The following is a 14,053-nucleotide window of genomic DNA, read 5'->3' as shown; positions in this document are numbered from 1 at the left end:
TAAAGCACATACAGAATAACTTTAGAATCAGGGGTGTATATTCTTATTTGTATTACCACAGGTTTGCATGTATGAAGTCTGTCCACTTCCTATGAGAAATTTGAATCTTTTAGCTCCTTTTATTTTTTTTTTTATTTTAGCAAATTATGGGCGTACAAGTGTTAAGTTACATATATTGCCCATTCCCCCCTACCCCCTTTATTTTTTATTTTAAATGTGGAATTTACCTTTTAATAACTTTAAAAGAAAAATCCTTAGCTTTTCCGCATTCATTCCAGTAGTGATTTGTCTCTTTCCTGTGTCTCCTCCTGTTTCTAAGCAGGAAGTTCACTCTGACAAAATATTTGCCATATGGTAAGAGAGATACAGCCTATTTTTGAAGCAGATAAAGACATCTTCAGAACTCAGTAATTTATTATGTATTATAATTTATTAGTATTTTTGTTTTCATTATTTTCAGTTATGCAGATCTTATTTGTATTATAAATGAAAATGCTTTTAGGTTTTTCATGATCTGTATTTTGCCCTATATTTAAAAATTGATACATAAACAAGGAAAATAAGCCTTAATTATACCTCCAGAATTGTAGAAACCTCATGTTTCTGTTTTACAAACTTTATTTTTTCAAAATGAAGTTCGTTCACATTCAAAATGCAAATGATATAAAAGGGTATTCAACAGTGAAGTTTCTTTCCCACCCATTCCTTTCCCTAGATAAACAACAACTATTACTGGTTTCTTATGTACCTTTCCTGAAATACATTTCACATATATGACCTCCTTTTACACAAATGGTTGTGTTCTTCTTGTTCATTGTTCTGAGTTATATGCACATAAAGAATTTCCTTATTCTTTTGTTGCTGTTTTTTCAAAGCTATATGGTAATCGATTATATTGATGAACTATATAATTTATTTAACCAGTTCACTACTAATAGCTATTTGGATTGTTTCCGGTTTTTTTCTATTACAAAAATAGTTCAATAAATAGCCTTGAAATTCTTAGATGGGCAATTGCTGGATTAGCAAACGTGTATTTATATTTTTTTATATTGCCAAATACCCTCTGTAGAGATTTTGCCCTTGTGATAGGAGTGATGAAGTTGGTTTCCTGCACTTTGCCAACAGAGCTGGTTACAAAGCTTTGTTATCCAGTCTAACAGTGAAGAGTGGTATCTCAGTGTATATTTGATTTGGGTTTCCCTTGTTTTGAGTGCAGTTGAGTATGTGTTTGTTTGTATATTCTTCTTTGCGAATTGACCTTTTATCTGCTTTTCTCTTGGGAGTTGGTCATTTTGTAGTATTGATTTGTAGAAACTTTGTATAAGTTAAATTAGCCCTTAATCTTTGATATAAATTGGAAATTTTCTTTGTGTTTTTTTATCTTCTGATTTATTTTATTTTTCCCTTAAAATTTTTTAGTTGTTTTTATGGTTTCTGAGTTTTAGATGTTAGGAAAAACTTCTCTTCTCTGAGATTATAATAGAATTCTTCAGTGTTTTTTCTTCTGATGTAAATGGTATCATTTGTTAAATTTAAGTCTTTGATACATCCTAAAGTATCTAGGTGGCTAGCTAATTTATTAATTCATCTTTTCTCCACTGAGATGTCACTTTATCATAAATACACTGAATTCTCACATATATTTACATCTATTTCCAGACTTTATTCTGTTCCATTGATTTGTTCGGTCATGTGTCAATACCACACTGTTTTTATTGTGGTTTTATAGTATGACTTAGTACTTGGTAGAGGTAGCTCGTCTTTCCTTTTTTTTTTTTTGAGACAGAGTCTTGCTATGTTGCCCAGGCTAGAATGTGGTGGGATCAGCCTAGCTCACAGCAACCTCAAACTCCTGGGCTCAAGTGATCCTCCTGCCTCAGCCTCTCAAATACCTGGGACTACAAGGGTGTGCCACCATGTCCAGCTAATTTTTTCTATTTTTAGTAGAGACAGCGTCTCACTCTTGCTCAGGCTGGTCTCTGACTCCTTAGCTCAAGTGATATTCCTGCCTCAGTCTCCCAAAGTGCTATGATTGCAGGCATGAGCCATTGTGCCTTGCCTCATTTTTAAAAATTATTCTTTTAACTATTTATCATTCATGCAAACGGTGGCTTTTCTTCCATTATATCTTTCACTTCAGTGGTTTGCAAACCATGGGCCCTGACTCATGACATCAAGTTAGTGGATTGTGACCAGCATTTTTAAAATATGAAAGAATAGAAAAAATAAATAAGGAAAATACAGCACTCGGTGTATGACTTAAGTATGTTTTAGAAACTATAGGTGTTATATAACCGTTTGTTATGTGTGTGTGGTATATTTGGTTGTGATGTTATATGTATTTCTTTCTGAAGGCTGTGGTCAAAAAAGTTTGAAAGTTGCTGCTCTAGTAGGTTGTATATATAAAAGCTATTCATGTGATTTCTTAAAGAGATACTAAACTTGTCTTAGGGTGAAGTATTGTGACTCAGTAGGGAGCCCAGGTGAGACAGTTGTTTCAACCTTAAGCAACATTTTGATGAGATTTTGAAGAACTGCTAATAGAGGTGAGAGAGAGAGTAGAGACAGAGACACTAGTCAGCGAGTTGTTAAATTGTTCAGACTAGAGGTAAAATGTGAACTTTTGACCTAAGTCAGTGGCAATGGGAATGGAATGGAAGAAAAGTATTTTAGAGGTATTTTGAGTGAAGCTAATGAGCAAGGGGTTGTATGGAAAAGAGCGAGAAGGAAGTAGAGAAACATGTTAAACAAGACTATTAGAAATGTAGGTCTGGAGCTCAGGGGTTAAAACTAGACCATTTAGAAAATCATTGCTTTAAAGGTAGGTTCTGTGGGGATAATACATAGAGAAGAAAGCCAAGATGAGAACTATAGGCTCAGTAGGGAAGACTCTGAAGTACAAATTGTCTGCAGATAGCTAAAGAACTAAGGAGGGAAGTTCATATTTACTGAATATCAAGCACTGTAGATGCTTTGTTTTTTTCCTCAGTTATTCCTCTCAATAATATGCCATTTTGCTTATGAAGGAATTGAGGTAGGTAATGTATTCAAAGTAACAGACAAAATGGTAGAGACCAGATTTGAACTCAGGTCTGAAATTCCAAAGCCTTACTTCTTCTTACAGTAACACATAGCTTCTAAAAGAGCAAAATACTTCAAGATCGAAGGAAGTAGTTAATATTTATAGTATTATAGCTGACATTATTGAAGACATACTGCGTGTCAGACACTGTTAAACTCTTTAACATGTATTATCCCATTTAATCCACAACAGCTTTTTGAGGTCAATACTATTGTAATATCAGCTCCCATTTTGCAGATATGGGTATAGAGAGAGATTTGTCCAAGTTTGCATACATATTAAGTGGTAGAGTAGTTGACACTTGCAGAAAAGTCAAGTAGAATGAAGACAGAATAAAAAAGGCCTTCCATTTTGACTGTAAGAGCTTATTGTTGACAGTGTTTTTCAGTGATTACATGAAAATTATAGCTGACGTCTACCGAACATTTTGATTGTAACAGGTTCTGTTCTAAGTTCATTTAATCTGCACAATCTCTAAGTACATAATTATTATTCCTATTTTATAAGTGAGGAAACCGAGGCACAGAGGAGTTAAGTTGTGCAACATAGTTAGTGACAGAGTTAGGATTTAACCTAGGCAGACTGGCTTTGGAACCCATCCTCTTAACCAGGGGTTGGCAAACTAGGGCTTATGGGCCAAATCTGCCTGCTGTGTGATTTTTTAAATAAAGTTTTATTGGAACATGGCTACTCTTATTCATTTGTTATCATCTTTGGCTCCTTTCAACAGAGTTGAGTAGTTGTAACAGACCGTATAGCTTGAAAAGCCTAAAATATTTACTACCTGGCCCTTTACAGAACAAGTTTTCTAACCCCTGATAACCTTTAAATTGGGTGAAAAGCCAAATCTTGTTGATTTCAAGATTAACTTGGGAAAGAAGGTAATACAGGCCATGGCATGACCTACTTATAGAGGTTTGGCAGTGAAGAAATGGTAAATAATTGGATGGTAGCTTTAGGAAGAAATATGGTGAAATAAACATTTTTTTACAAATAAAAGATTGAGTATGTTAGTAGTAGCATAAGAAAAAAATGTCAAATTGAATGGGAGCTAGTGAGGCTATGAGGAGTAAAATTGGTGTAGGGTTTTGGAGACTATTGGAAAGAGTAGGAAGATTTATTATGGGGACTGGAACAAAAAACTTTTATTTGAAACACTGAGAAACAGCAAAAAGGAGATGGACATTAGAACTATAGGGCTGCTTTGAAGCAGAGGCAAACCAGTAATGGCTGTACCTTCCGGTAGGGATAAAGACAAGGAAGGAAGATGGTTGAACTGTCTTTTCACTACTCACAATTATTATTTTTTAAGCTCCCAGTCATGTTTAGTGCCATGAAAAAAAGTGTATTTATAAGAGAGAATAATTATGGAATTTTGGATAGTGTTATGTAAAGTGTTTTGTTTTTTTTTTTCCTTTAAAATCTAACAGGTTAAAGCTAGGAAACATGAGTAGAGTTTACATTTTGGATAGTATTATGTTATAAATTATTACTTAAAGTCTACTTTCCAAGGAATTTTTTAAAAGAACTTTATGGAGGTACAATTGATATTCCATAAACTGTATATATTTAAAGAGTACATACAATCTAATAAATTCTGACATGCATACTCCTGTGAAACATCATAGTCAAGATATTGCACACCCCTTTGTAGTTCTTCCCTTTTGCCTGTACCTCCTGGACCCGCTTCACAAAGTCTGTTATGTTTTCATTTTTATTCTGTTCAAAATACTTTCCAATTTCCCTTTTTCTTCTTTGACCCAAGGGTTATTTAGAAGTGTGATATTTAGTTTCCAAATATTTGAGATTTTCCAGATATCCTTCTGTTATTTGTTTCTGATTTAATTTCATACAGCCACCCAACATGCTTTGCCTGGTTTGAATCCTTTTAAATTTGATACTCGTTTTGTGGCCCATAATGTAGTCTATCTTGGTAAATATTCAGTGTGTATTTGAAAAGAACATATGCTTTGCTGTGGTTGGGTAGAACATTCTGTAAACCTCTGTCTTGTCAAGGTGGTTGATAGTATTGTTCAAATCTTCCCTATCCTTACTTAATTTTCTATCTACATGTTCTGTCAGTGATTAGGAAGGATTATTGAAATCTCTGGTTATAACTATGAATTTGCCTATTTCTTGTTGCAGTTCTATCAGTTTTTCCGCATGCATTTGGAAGCTCTGTTTATTAGGTGCGTAAATGTATATAGAATTGTTATGTCATCCTGATGAATCGACTCCTTCATAATTATGAAATGATCTTTTTATCCCTGATAACATCCTTTGCTCAGAAATGTGCTTTGTGTGATATTTGGCAGTAAACAAGAGCAATTGTAGAGATTACCATGGTTGGTTTCTTGTTTGTCAGGGATTACTCTCTTTTGTTGCCTGATAATCCAATGTCTTGAAAAGTGTTGTTTCTTATATTTTATATGGGTTTCTTTTAGTTGTTTCAGACAGAAGTATAACCTGTTTCTCCATCTTGGCCAGAGCAGAAGTCCAAGAATATTTAAAGATTATTTGCAGTGGTTCTTAAGTTTTTATTTTTGTTTGTATCAGGGATATTTAGAAGAATCTGATAAAGATGAGCCTACCGTGCTGCCCCCAGTGCCCCATCTACAAAGGCTTATGTATATATAATTTTGGTTATGATTTCATGGGATTTATAGGCTTGAGGTTTAATTCATTTGTACCTAGGAATTCTTGCTTTCCAACCCTAGTTGCACATTGGAATCACTTGGGAGACCTTTTAAAAAATATCTGTGCTTCACCACAGACCTGTGAAAAATCTGAATCTTTGGTGGTGGGACCCAGACTTTATTTCTAAGATCCCCAAGGTAATTCTGATGTACAGCCAAGATTAAAAATAACTCTGTTTTAAAGCAGAGGATGCTTTCCTCTCCATGTGGTTTCTCTACCTTCCCTTTTTTGGCAAGGATACTAGGGAGGGTGGGATACAGGGAACCTGTTGTTCCTTGTACCCAGCCTGAGTAGTATGGGTTCCTTAAAAAATTACCAATTCTATGTTCCCTTTTCTTCGTATATAATGTTTGGGTTTTTAATAAGAGTACATAGAGAAGAAGTTAATGTAAGAAACTTTTTCCAGTTCTGTTTCATAATTTGCTTTAACAAAATGCAAAATGTTGGAATATCTCTATTGTAAACAAAAGCAGCTAGCTATATGTCAGTTAACATGGACCTCAGAGCTCAAGAGTCTCAGAATAAGAAATAAGGCTATAAATAAGAATTTAAATTTTCTAAAGTACTAGGTTTTTTAAAATGTGGTATGCTTTGTTATAGGTTTTATGCTATGTCAAATGTATATGACTTCAATTGTTGATAATTCATAGTAAAAAATGTACTTCATATTGACTTCAACGAGCCACAGTGTGTTTAGCTTTTTTTAAAAATGCCAGAAAGCAGTAAGAGAAAATAGCACAGAACACTCTTAATAGCAGAGATCTGGTGTTAACATGGACTCTATGACTCCAAGATTGATTGATTTCACGTTGAGTCACTTTTTAGATGTGTCAAATTGTGTAATGCATGGAGTAGTCAGTTTGGAATGCCAGCTATTCATCCTTTTATGCAAGCAGATTCTTTTATATGATGTTCATAATGAAGAACTTGAAGATCATATCCATTTTATATATTAGGCTTTTCAGTTTCTAAATCTTCTAATGTTTCTTGAAGTAATGGTGAATTTTATACAGGATTAAATGATTTTTATATACATCCAGTTTGAAATATTTTCTCCCTCACTTACTGTAACCAACCTTTCCCTATAGCTGTGAACTTCACAGAAGTTAATGAAGAAAACAAAAACGATCTCTTCCGAGAAGTATTTTCTTCTGTTGAAACTTTGGCGTTTACGTTTGGGAATATGTAAGTAGATTGTCATTTAAATTATATGGGCCTAGGCGGCGTCGTAGGGTATGTTGCATAATCCAGTAAGATACATGACAAAGTGTTAATCAGTATAAAATATTATCATAACTTTGGAAAAGCTACATTCTGTATTGCTTAATAACTATATTTAGAAGTGTCTTTATAGCTACGTATAGAAGCAATATCCATTTGCAAGTGACTGTGTTTGTGTTTTATGTGAATAGATTCCTAGGAGTTTATTTTTAAGGTTCTTAAAAAATTATCTTAGATGATATGTTGAATGTAAAGCCTGTGACAAAGAAGTGTAATGACTTGTCTTTCTGTTTCTTTTTTTTAATTTCACTGGATAGCCTTACAAACTTCCTTATGGGAGATGTAGGCAATGATTCAATATTGCGACTGCCTGTTTCTCGGGAAAGTAAGGTAGGCTAAGTTTCTGTGAAAGCAAAGCCTTTAATATTTTTAAATTAATATTTCAATTATTTCCTAATGTTAATCTCAGCATTACTCTTAATTAGTTTTTGAATTTAGAAATTATCATATTATGATAAGAAAAACAAGCCAATTCATTTTAAATATGATAATTTATGATCCATTTCTGGAACAATAATTTAGTTATACTTTTTAAGTGGGACTATCATGTTAAAAGAACGTATCTGATAATTTTATAGCATCTTATGTAATGAATCTGTGTCATATGCTCTAAAATTTTAATAAGTAATTCTTAACCATTTTTACCTCCTGACATTGACATCGATCTTAAAAACTTAGAAAAATAATGCAAGAAGTAAAGAGGATGTTAATATTCTCACACATTGTACAGTTTATGTTTATTATCATCAAACACTTGTTGACAGTCCTGTAGGTCTTAGTTCTCCCTAAGAACATTACTTTAAGTATCTCATAGAATTGGGGTTCTGATTTCCAATTGGAAGAAAAATTGCTATGGACTAATAGAACGTGGGAAATGTAGGGAGAATATTGTTTTAGTGATTTATAGTAGTGGTAATATTTTCAGTTAGCTGATTTTTTTTTTTTTTACTAAATGCAAGATACATAAATAAGCTGCATCAGGGACATGTATTGATCATTTACTGTGTTAGGGATGATCAGACCCAAAAAAGATTTCAACAAATATTTGGAAATGTGCCACACACTTGTATTATATCAAAATAATATAAAAACTTCAGTTCTTTCTTAAAATGATACAAAATATGAATGACTACTTAAGGCATTTGTTATATGTACTACAATATTACAAAAAATTATGACTATTTCTGAAGCCATACATTGATGAAGGATAATGATGGAGTTTTAAGATCTCTAAATATTTTGCTATTACTCATGATTCTTCCTCAGTTTTATTTTTTCAAACTGTTGCTAGTACTTCAGAAGATAATAAAACATTTTATCTTTGTGGCAAAGCTCTGAACAATTTTAATTTTAGATGTGAACCATATTTCTTGTCCTTCTATTGTGCACATATATACTAATTTTTAATAGGAAAATACTGTTTTCTTTTTTTCTTTTGCATCTTGTTTTCCTTTTTTGAAGTTTTTAATTTACCCTAGAGATTGGAATAACAAAAGCTCATGATAATATATTATGCTAATAATAAAATTACTTTGATGAAAGGTTTTGAAAAATACCCTTTGTAAATAATAGCCGCAATTTATTTAATAGTGGTTACTATGTACCATGTACTGTGCTAAGCCTACGTCATCTTAAAACAGCCTTGTGGAAGTAATATTATTATCCTCCTTTTGCAGAAGGGCAAACTAAAGTTAGGTGAGCTTATTGTAGCCCAGTAGTAATAGAGCTGGATTTCAGACCCACGTCCCTTTTATCCATTTTGCATTGAATCCCTGCATACACGGTATTACCTAACTAAATAGATCAAATTTGTTTAGGATCTCACAATTTTGGTAGATGGTATTTTCCAGGACAGTCCAATAAGGTAGCCACTAACCACATATAGTTCTTTAAATTTAACTTCATAATTAAATAAAATAAAAATTCACTTCCTAGTCACACTAGCCACTTTTTAAATGTTCAAGTCACTACATGTAGCTAGTAGCCACTGTACAGGACAATATAGATATGAAGCATTTCCATCATCACAGAGAGAAAGTTCTGTGCTAAGCTTTCAGAGACATGCTTATCATATAGTAAGATGATAAACGACAGCTGAAAGAGGCAGATTTATGTCTTCTGTTTAACTTCTTAACTTATATTTTGGGGATCTGCAGAATTTAAAGTTTTGCGTGGATTTGTTAATGTTAACTAATGCTGTTAGTAAATAATGAGATTACTTATTCTTGGATCTTGAAAACTGCTGTTATAAAAAGCTATGTAATTCTTATAAAGTGTTCTGGCATTTAAACAGACTTCTCAGGCTTTTTGAGTTTTAAATACTTGAAATTCTTTAGCAAGAATTATGTCGTAGTAACAAAGTACAGTGAAAAATTTCTGAAGCAAAGATTTGTTGTCTTCTGCTCTAATCTTAAATTTGTCTTCTTGCATGTTGTAAGTCTTTTGAAAACGTTTCTGTGGAATCAGTGGATTCATCCAATGAAAAAGATAATGCCCCAGGTACTTAAAACTTATGTCAAACTGTTTTGCAGTTACTTTCGATAAATGTTGTGGATTACATAATCTCTTCTTGCTTAGTAACCTAGTGTATTTGTTTTTAATGCAAACTGATACACAAAATTTTACATATTTACATTACTTTTTCCCTTAAGTTTATAAAACTTAAGGGAATAAACCTACTAGAGAAGATAATATAATAATATAGATTGATCAAGGATTGTATAATATAAAGCTTATAATTTGATGAATTGTAGAAATACATATTAAGATAAAAATACATTAGGATTTGAAACTATTTTAAGTTTAAACTTGTCCCTTTAATTCTAAATTTGTCACTAGTATTTTTTTAAACTGGTTTTTTTTTTTTTGAAGAACATCTTAGGATCTGAGTGCTTCTTTGTGTACAGTTATTATGTGACCATATAATGTATATTTACCTTGATGTTTTTGTTTTCAGGAAATTTTTCTCCTATAGAACTAGACAGCATGCTGTTAAAGAATACTAACTCTATAGAATTGGCTTTGTCATATGCAAAAACCTGGTCAAAATATACCAAGAATATAGTTTCGTGGGTTGAAAAAAAGCTTAACTTAGGTGAGTTGCCCTTTGGAGCATCTAAATAACTTTGGAGTGTAATAGCTGAATTGTTTGTAATTAATTGTCTACAGGCTGTGAGTGATATGATTTCAAATTAGTAGCTATTCCATTGTAATGAATAAAATCATTATCCATTTTCTCCTCTTGAAACAGGAAACACTATTATGCTAGATATGCTTATTGAACATTTATGGTGGGCCAACCACTAGACCTAGAGACAAAAAGACAAATAGAATACTGTCTTTGCCTTTAGAGTGCTGTCATACTCTAGTGGGTAAAAAGAAATGCAGTAAGACAATATGGTAAAAGGAGAAAAAAGTAACAGTAGATGTAATAGCAGAAGGCAATGGAAGCATAGAAGAAACATCTTAATAGCTAATATTCCCTGAGTATTTTGCAGTTGTCAGAATATTTTCATATCCATTATATCATTTAATCCTTACAGAGAAACCCTGGAAAGTAGTCAAGAAACAGATTGTCATCTCCATTTTACAGCTGAGACAAATAAGAGCAGTGATTTTTCCTAAGGTCATATAGCAGATTTGCTTAAGGTCATATAGCATAACTGGAAGAATATAGAATACACCCAAAGACTGCTCTTTCTACTGTATTATTTGTTTTTAATTGAGAATGCTAATCAGAATCACCTGACTAGCCCTGTAAAGGGATAATACACAAGCCTAGGTCCCATCCCTCAGAGAGGCGTGAGGTCTAGGCGAGTATATTTTGAAAAAATTTCCCAGTTGATTCTGATGAGCACTTACGATTAAGAATCACTGCATTAAGAGCTGGGCATGGCAACCTGTGCCTGTATTCTAGCTACTCTGGAGGCTGAGAAGGGAGGATCACTTCAACCTAGGAGTTCTAGGCTAGCCTAGGCAACACAGCAAAACCCAATCTCTTTAAAAAAAAAAAAAATCACTGCATTATATTACGATGCACACTAGTGTTTGTGGTCACTTTTTTACTGGGGAATTACAAGTAATTTTGGAGTATGAAGAGGAAAAATCAGTTAATTTTACCTTCTTTGACCTTTCAGAATTGGAGTCCTCTAGAAATATTGTAAAGCTGGCAGAGGCAACTAGAACTAACATTGGAATACAGGTAAATGTTCTGTGAACTTCTAGGGTTCTATAACAAGAGACAACTCAGATGAGCTCCTAATAGTGCTTTGTAAAACCAGACAGTATCAGTTAATTTCAGGAAAGTACTTAAATTCTAATCTTTTTATTGACAAAATTCCTTTAAATTTAGTTGGATATCCATTATGAAAAAAATAGGAAATTTATAATTTTATATAAATATTGATTATCTTGATAGCTGCTACTTTTATTAATTAACTTTATAATTATAATTCAACATTTTTCTCACATAGTCACGTTTAGGACTAGTTATTTTTCTTGGGAGAAAAAAGTCTAAACTTAAAGTTGCTATTTTTGAAGAAGAGTTGTGGAGATTCTGGAATTCTAGTGCCATTTCTGTTATAAAATTACTTTTCAATTTTAAATTCTAGGAGTTTATGCCACTGCAGTCTCTCTTTGCCAATGCTCTTCTTAATGATATACAGAGCAGTCACCTTTTACAACAAACAATTGCAGCTCTTCAAGCCAACAAATTTGTTCAGGTAAAGATTAAATTGTATGTATAATACAAATGTTTTTATAACAGTATATCTTTAGAAAACAGCTTTTTTTCTTTTTTAAAAATTTCCTTGACAGCCTCTACTTGGGAGGAAAAATGAAATGGAAAAACAAAGGAAAGAAATAAAAGAACTTTGGAAACAAGAACAAAATAAAATGGTTAGTATTATAATGAAATTTTCATATACCTATTTCTGAAAATCTAAAATTATCTGCCATATATAATGATCTACCTTATACTCTGTAGTTTTCTAAGATACTGTCTTAACTATCTTGCCAAATATGCTAAAGATATTTGTATGTTCAGATTTCTTTTGTATTCTGTGTTTAATATTCTTTTCCGTGTAGCTCGAAACAGAGACTGCTCTTAAAAAGGCAAAGCTGTTATGTATGCAACGTCAAGATGAATATGAAAAAGCAAAATCTTCCATGTTTCGTGCAGAAGAGGAGCATCTGTGTTCAAGTGGTGGATTACCAAAAAATCTCAACAAGCAACTAGAAAAAAAGCGAAGGTTGGAAGAGGAGGCTCTCCAAAAAGTAGTGATATTTTTGTTATTTGAAAGTTGAATTAGTAATAATCTGGTAGGGGTTTGGTTCTCACACTTCAGCATCTGCAAGGATCACCTGGAAGGCTTGTCAGAACAGATTGTCAGGCCCATTCTCCTGGAGTTCTGATTGAGTAGGTCAAGGGTGAGACCCAGACAATTTACTTTCTTTTTGAGAAAGGATTGTCAGGCTTGAGTGCAATGACGCAGTCATAGCACACTGGAACCTTGAGATTCTGGGCTCAGTCAGTTCTCCTACCTCAGCCTCTCAAGACACGAGCCACCATGCCTGGCTAGTTTTTAAAAATATTTTGTAGAGATGGGATCTCCCAATGTTGCCCAGTCCGGGTCTTGAATTCCTGGCCTGAGGCATTCCTCCTGCCTTGAAGGTTTATAGTTTTAACGAGTCTCTAGGTGATGCTGATGTGGCTGGTGAACCACTAAGTTAAAAGACTTTTGGATTTTGGAGTTTGTGAAAGAATATCTTAGAGAAGGCAGTAGTAGTTTAATACTTTTACTTGGTAGTTCAGAAAGTTTATCTTTTAGGGAAATGTGTATGTGTGTGTGTATGTGTACTAATTCCACACTTAATAGCAAGGATAGACTGAAGTTTTTTATTATTGATGAAATATAATTTGATAAATTCTGTAAGATTATATTGAAAATGGTAAATATAAGTAGAAAATGCTGGTTTTAAATAGAAATGGACATTTATTTTATAGACAAACAATATACTAATTGTAAATCATACTTGACTATTCTTTAAAGTCAAGTACCCTTGAATCACTGACTAAAATAGATTATTTGTTATCTTTAGAAATATTCTATTGAAAACAATATTTCAGAATATTCATGAATAAAATCTTTTTGATTAAGTTTATCTTTACTGTAATACGTATTTGTTTTAAAACATAAATTGTAGTAATCAGTGTTATATTTTTCTGTGATATTCCTAAAGGTAGAAGAAGCAAATGAACTTTACAAAACTTGTGTGACAAATGTTGAAGAAAGACGAAATGATCTAGAAAATACCAGAAGAGAAATTTTAACACAACTCCGGACACTTGTTTTCCAGTGTGATCTTACCCTTAAAGCTGTAAGTAATTTCTTTAATGTTTTGAAGGCAAGAGGAAAACAAAAAGTCTGTATATCTGTAGAAGAGAAAGGGATACCTGATAAATCATGATTCTTATGGGATTTAAATTCTGAGATAAATGAAACATGTTGAGTTTGAAAATTAACTTTCATTTTTTCATAGTGGTACATCGTTTGAGTTACTTTTGATCTGCCTCCCCCCATGTCCCCTGGATTGATGATTTGTTTGATTAAAACTGAAGTCTGAGAGTTTGAAATTGCCTCTAAGCCAGTCTTTCTTGGCTGGATAGACAAAATTCATTTGACCCCTGAAACTTCTATCAGTGTTCTGAGATCTAGTATTCAAAATTTGAGTAAACTAAATATTAAAATTGAACCCAATGATTTATTTGAAGACAAAACATCCTGCCCTCGAGTGTTTTCACTTACCTCTTTAAAATGTTTTTTGTAAAAAAATTATATATAAAATCCTTTTTTTTAGTGTATAGTCTACACGTTTTAATGCAAATAAATATATGTAAGCACCACCACAATCAGGATTCAGAACACTTCTTTCACTTCAAAATAATTCCTTTATGCTGCCCTTTGTGGTCAAACTCTCTACGTACCCCTA

At 32.8% G+C, this 14,053-nt stretch overlaps 1 protein-coding gene across 5 annotated transcripts in view; it reads left to right on the top strand.

The window, feature by feature from the left end:
- The window catches only part of ARHGAP29 (Rho GTPase activating protein 29), a 79,835-nt gene that overhangs the window by 35,400 nt on the left and 30,382 nt on the right, over positions 1-14,053 (top strand). For all 5 annotated transcript variants that reach the window (XM_075999868.1, XM_012790972.3, XM_012790967.3 and 2 more), the window contains 9 exons: positions 6,871-6,967; positions 7,321-7,393; positions 9,502-9,562; positions 10,020-10,157; positions 11,200-11,264; positions 11,674-11,784; positions 11,879-11,959; positions 12,149-12,337; positions 13,304-13,441. In XM_075999868.1, the coding sequence (XP_075855983.1) occupies positions 6,871-6,967; positions 7,321-7,393; positions 9,502-9,562; positions 10,020-10,157; positions 11,200-11,264; positions 11,674-11,784; positions 11,879-11,959; positions 12,149-12,337; positions 13,304-13,441 (953 nt within the window). The remainder of the gene's footprint in view (positions 1-6,870; positions 6,968-7,320; positions 7,394-9,501; positions 9,563-10,019; positions 10,158-11,199; positions 11,265-11,673; positions 11,785-11,878; positions 11,960-12,148; positions 12,338-13,303; positions 13,442-14,053) is intronic.

Source organism: Microcebus murinus, chromosome 2 (genome assembly GCF_040939455.1).
Source record: "Microcebus murinus isolate Inina chromosome 2, M.murinus_Inina_mat1.0, whole genome shotgun sequence".
Classification (NCBI taxonomy): domain Eukaryota; kingdom Metazoa; phylum Chordata; class Mammalia; order Primates; family Cheirogaleidae; genus Microcebus; species Microcebus murinus.
Note: the sequence above shows the minus strand (reverse complement) of the source record. Positions and strands in the feature narration are given on the sequence as shown.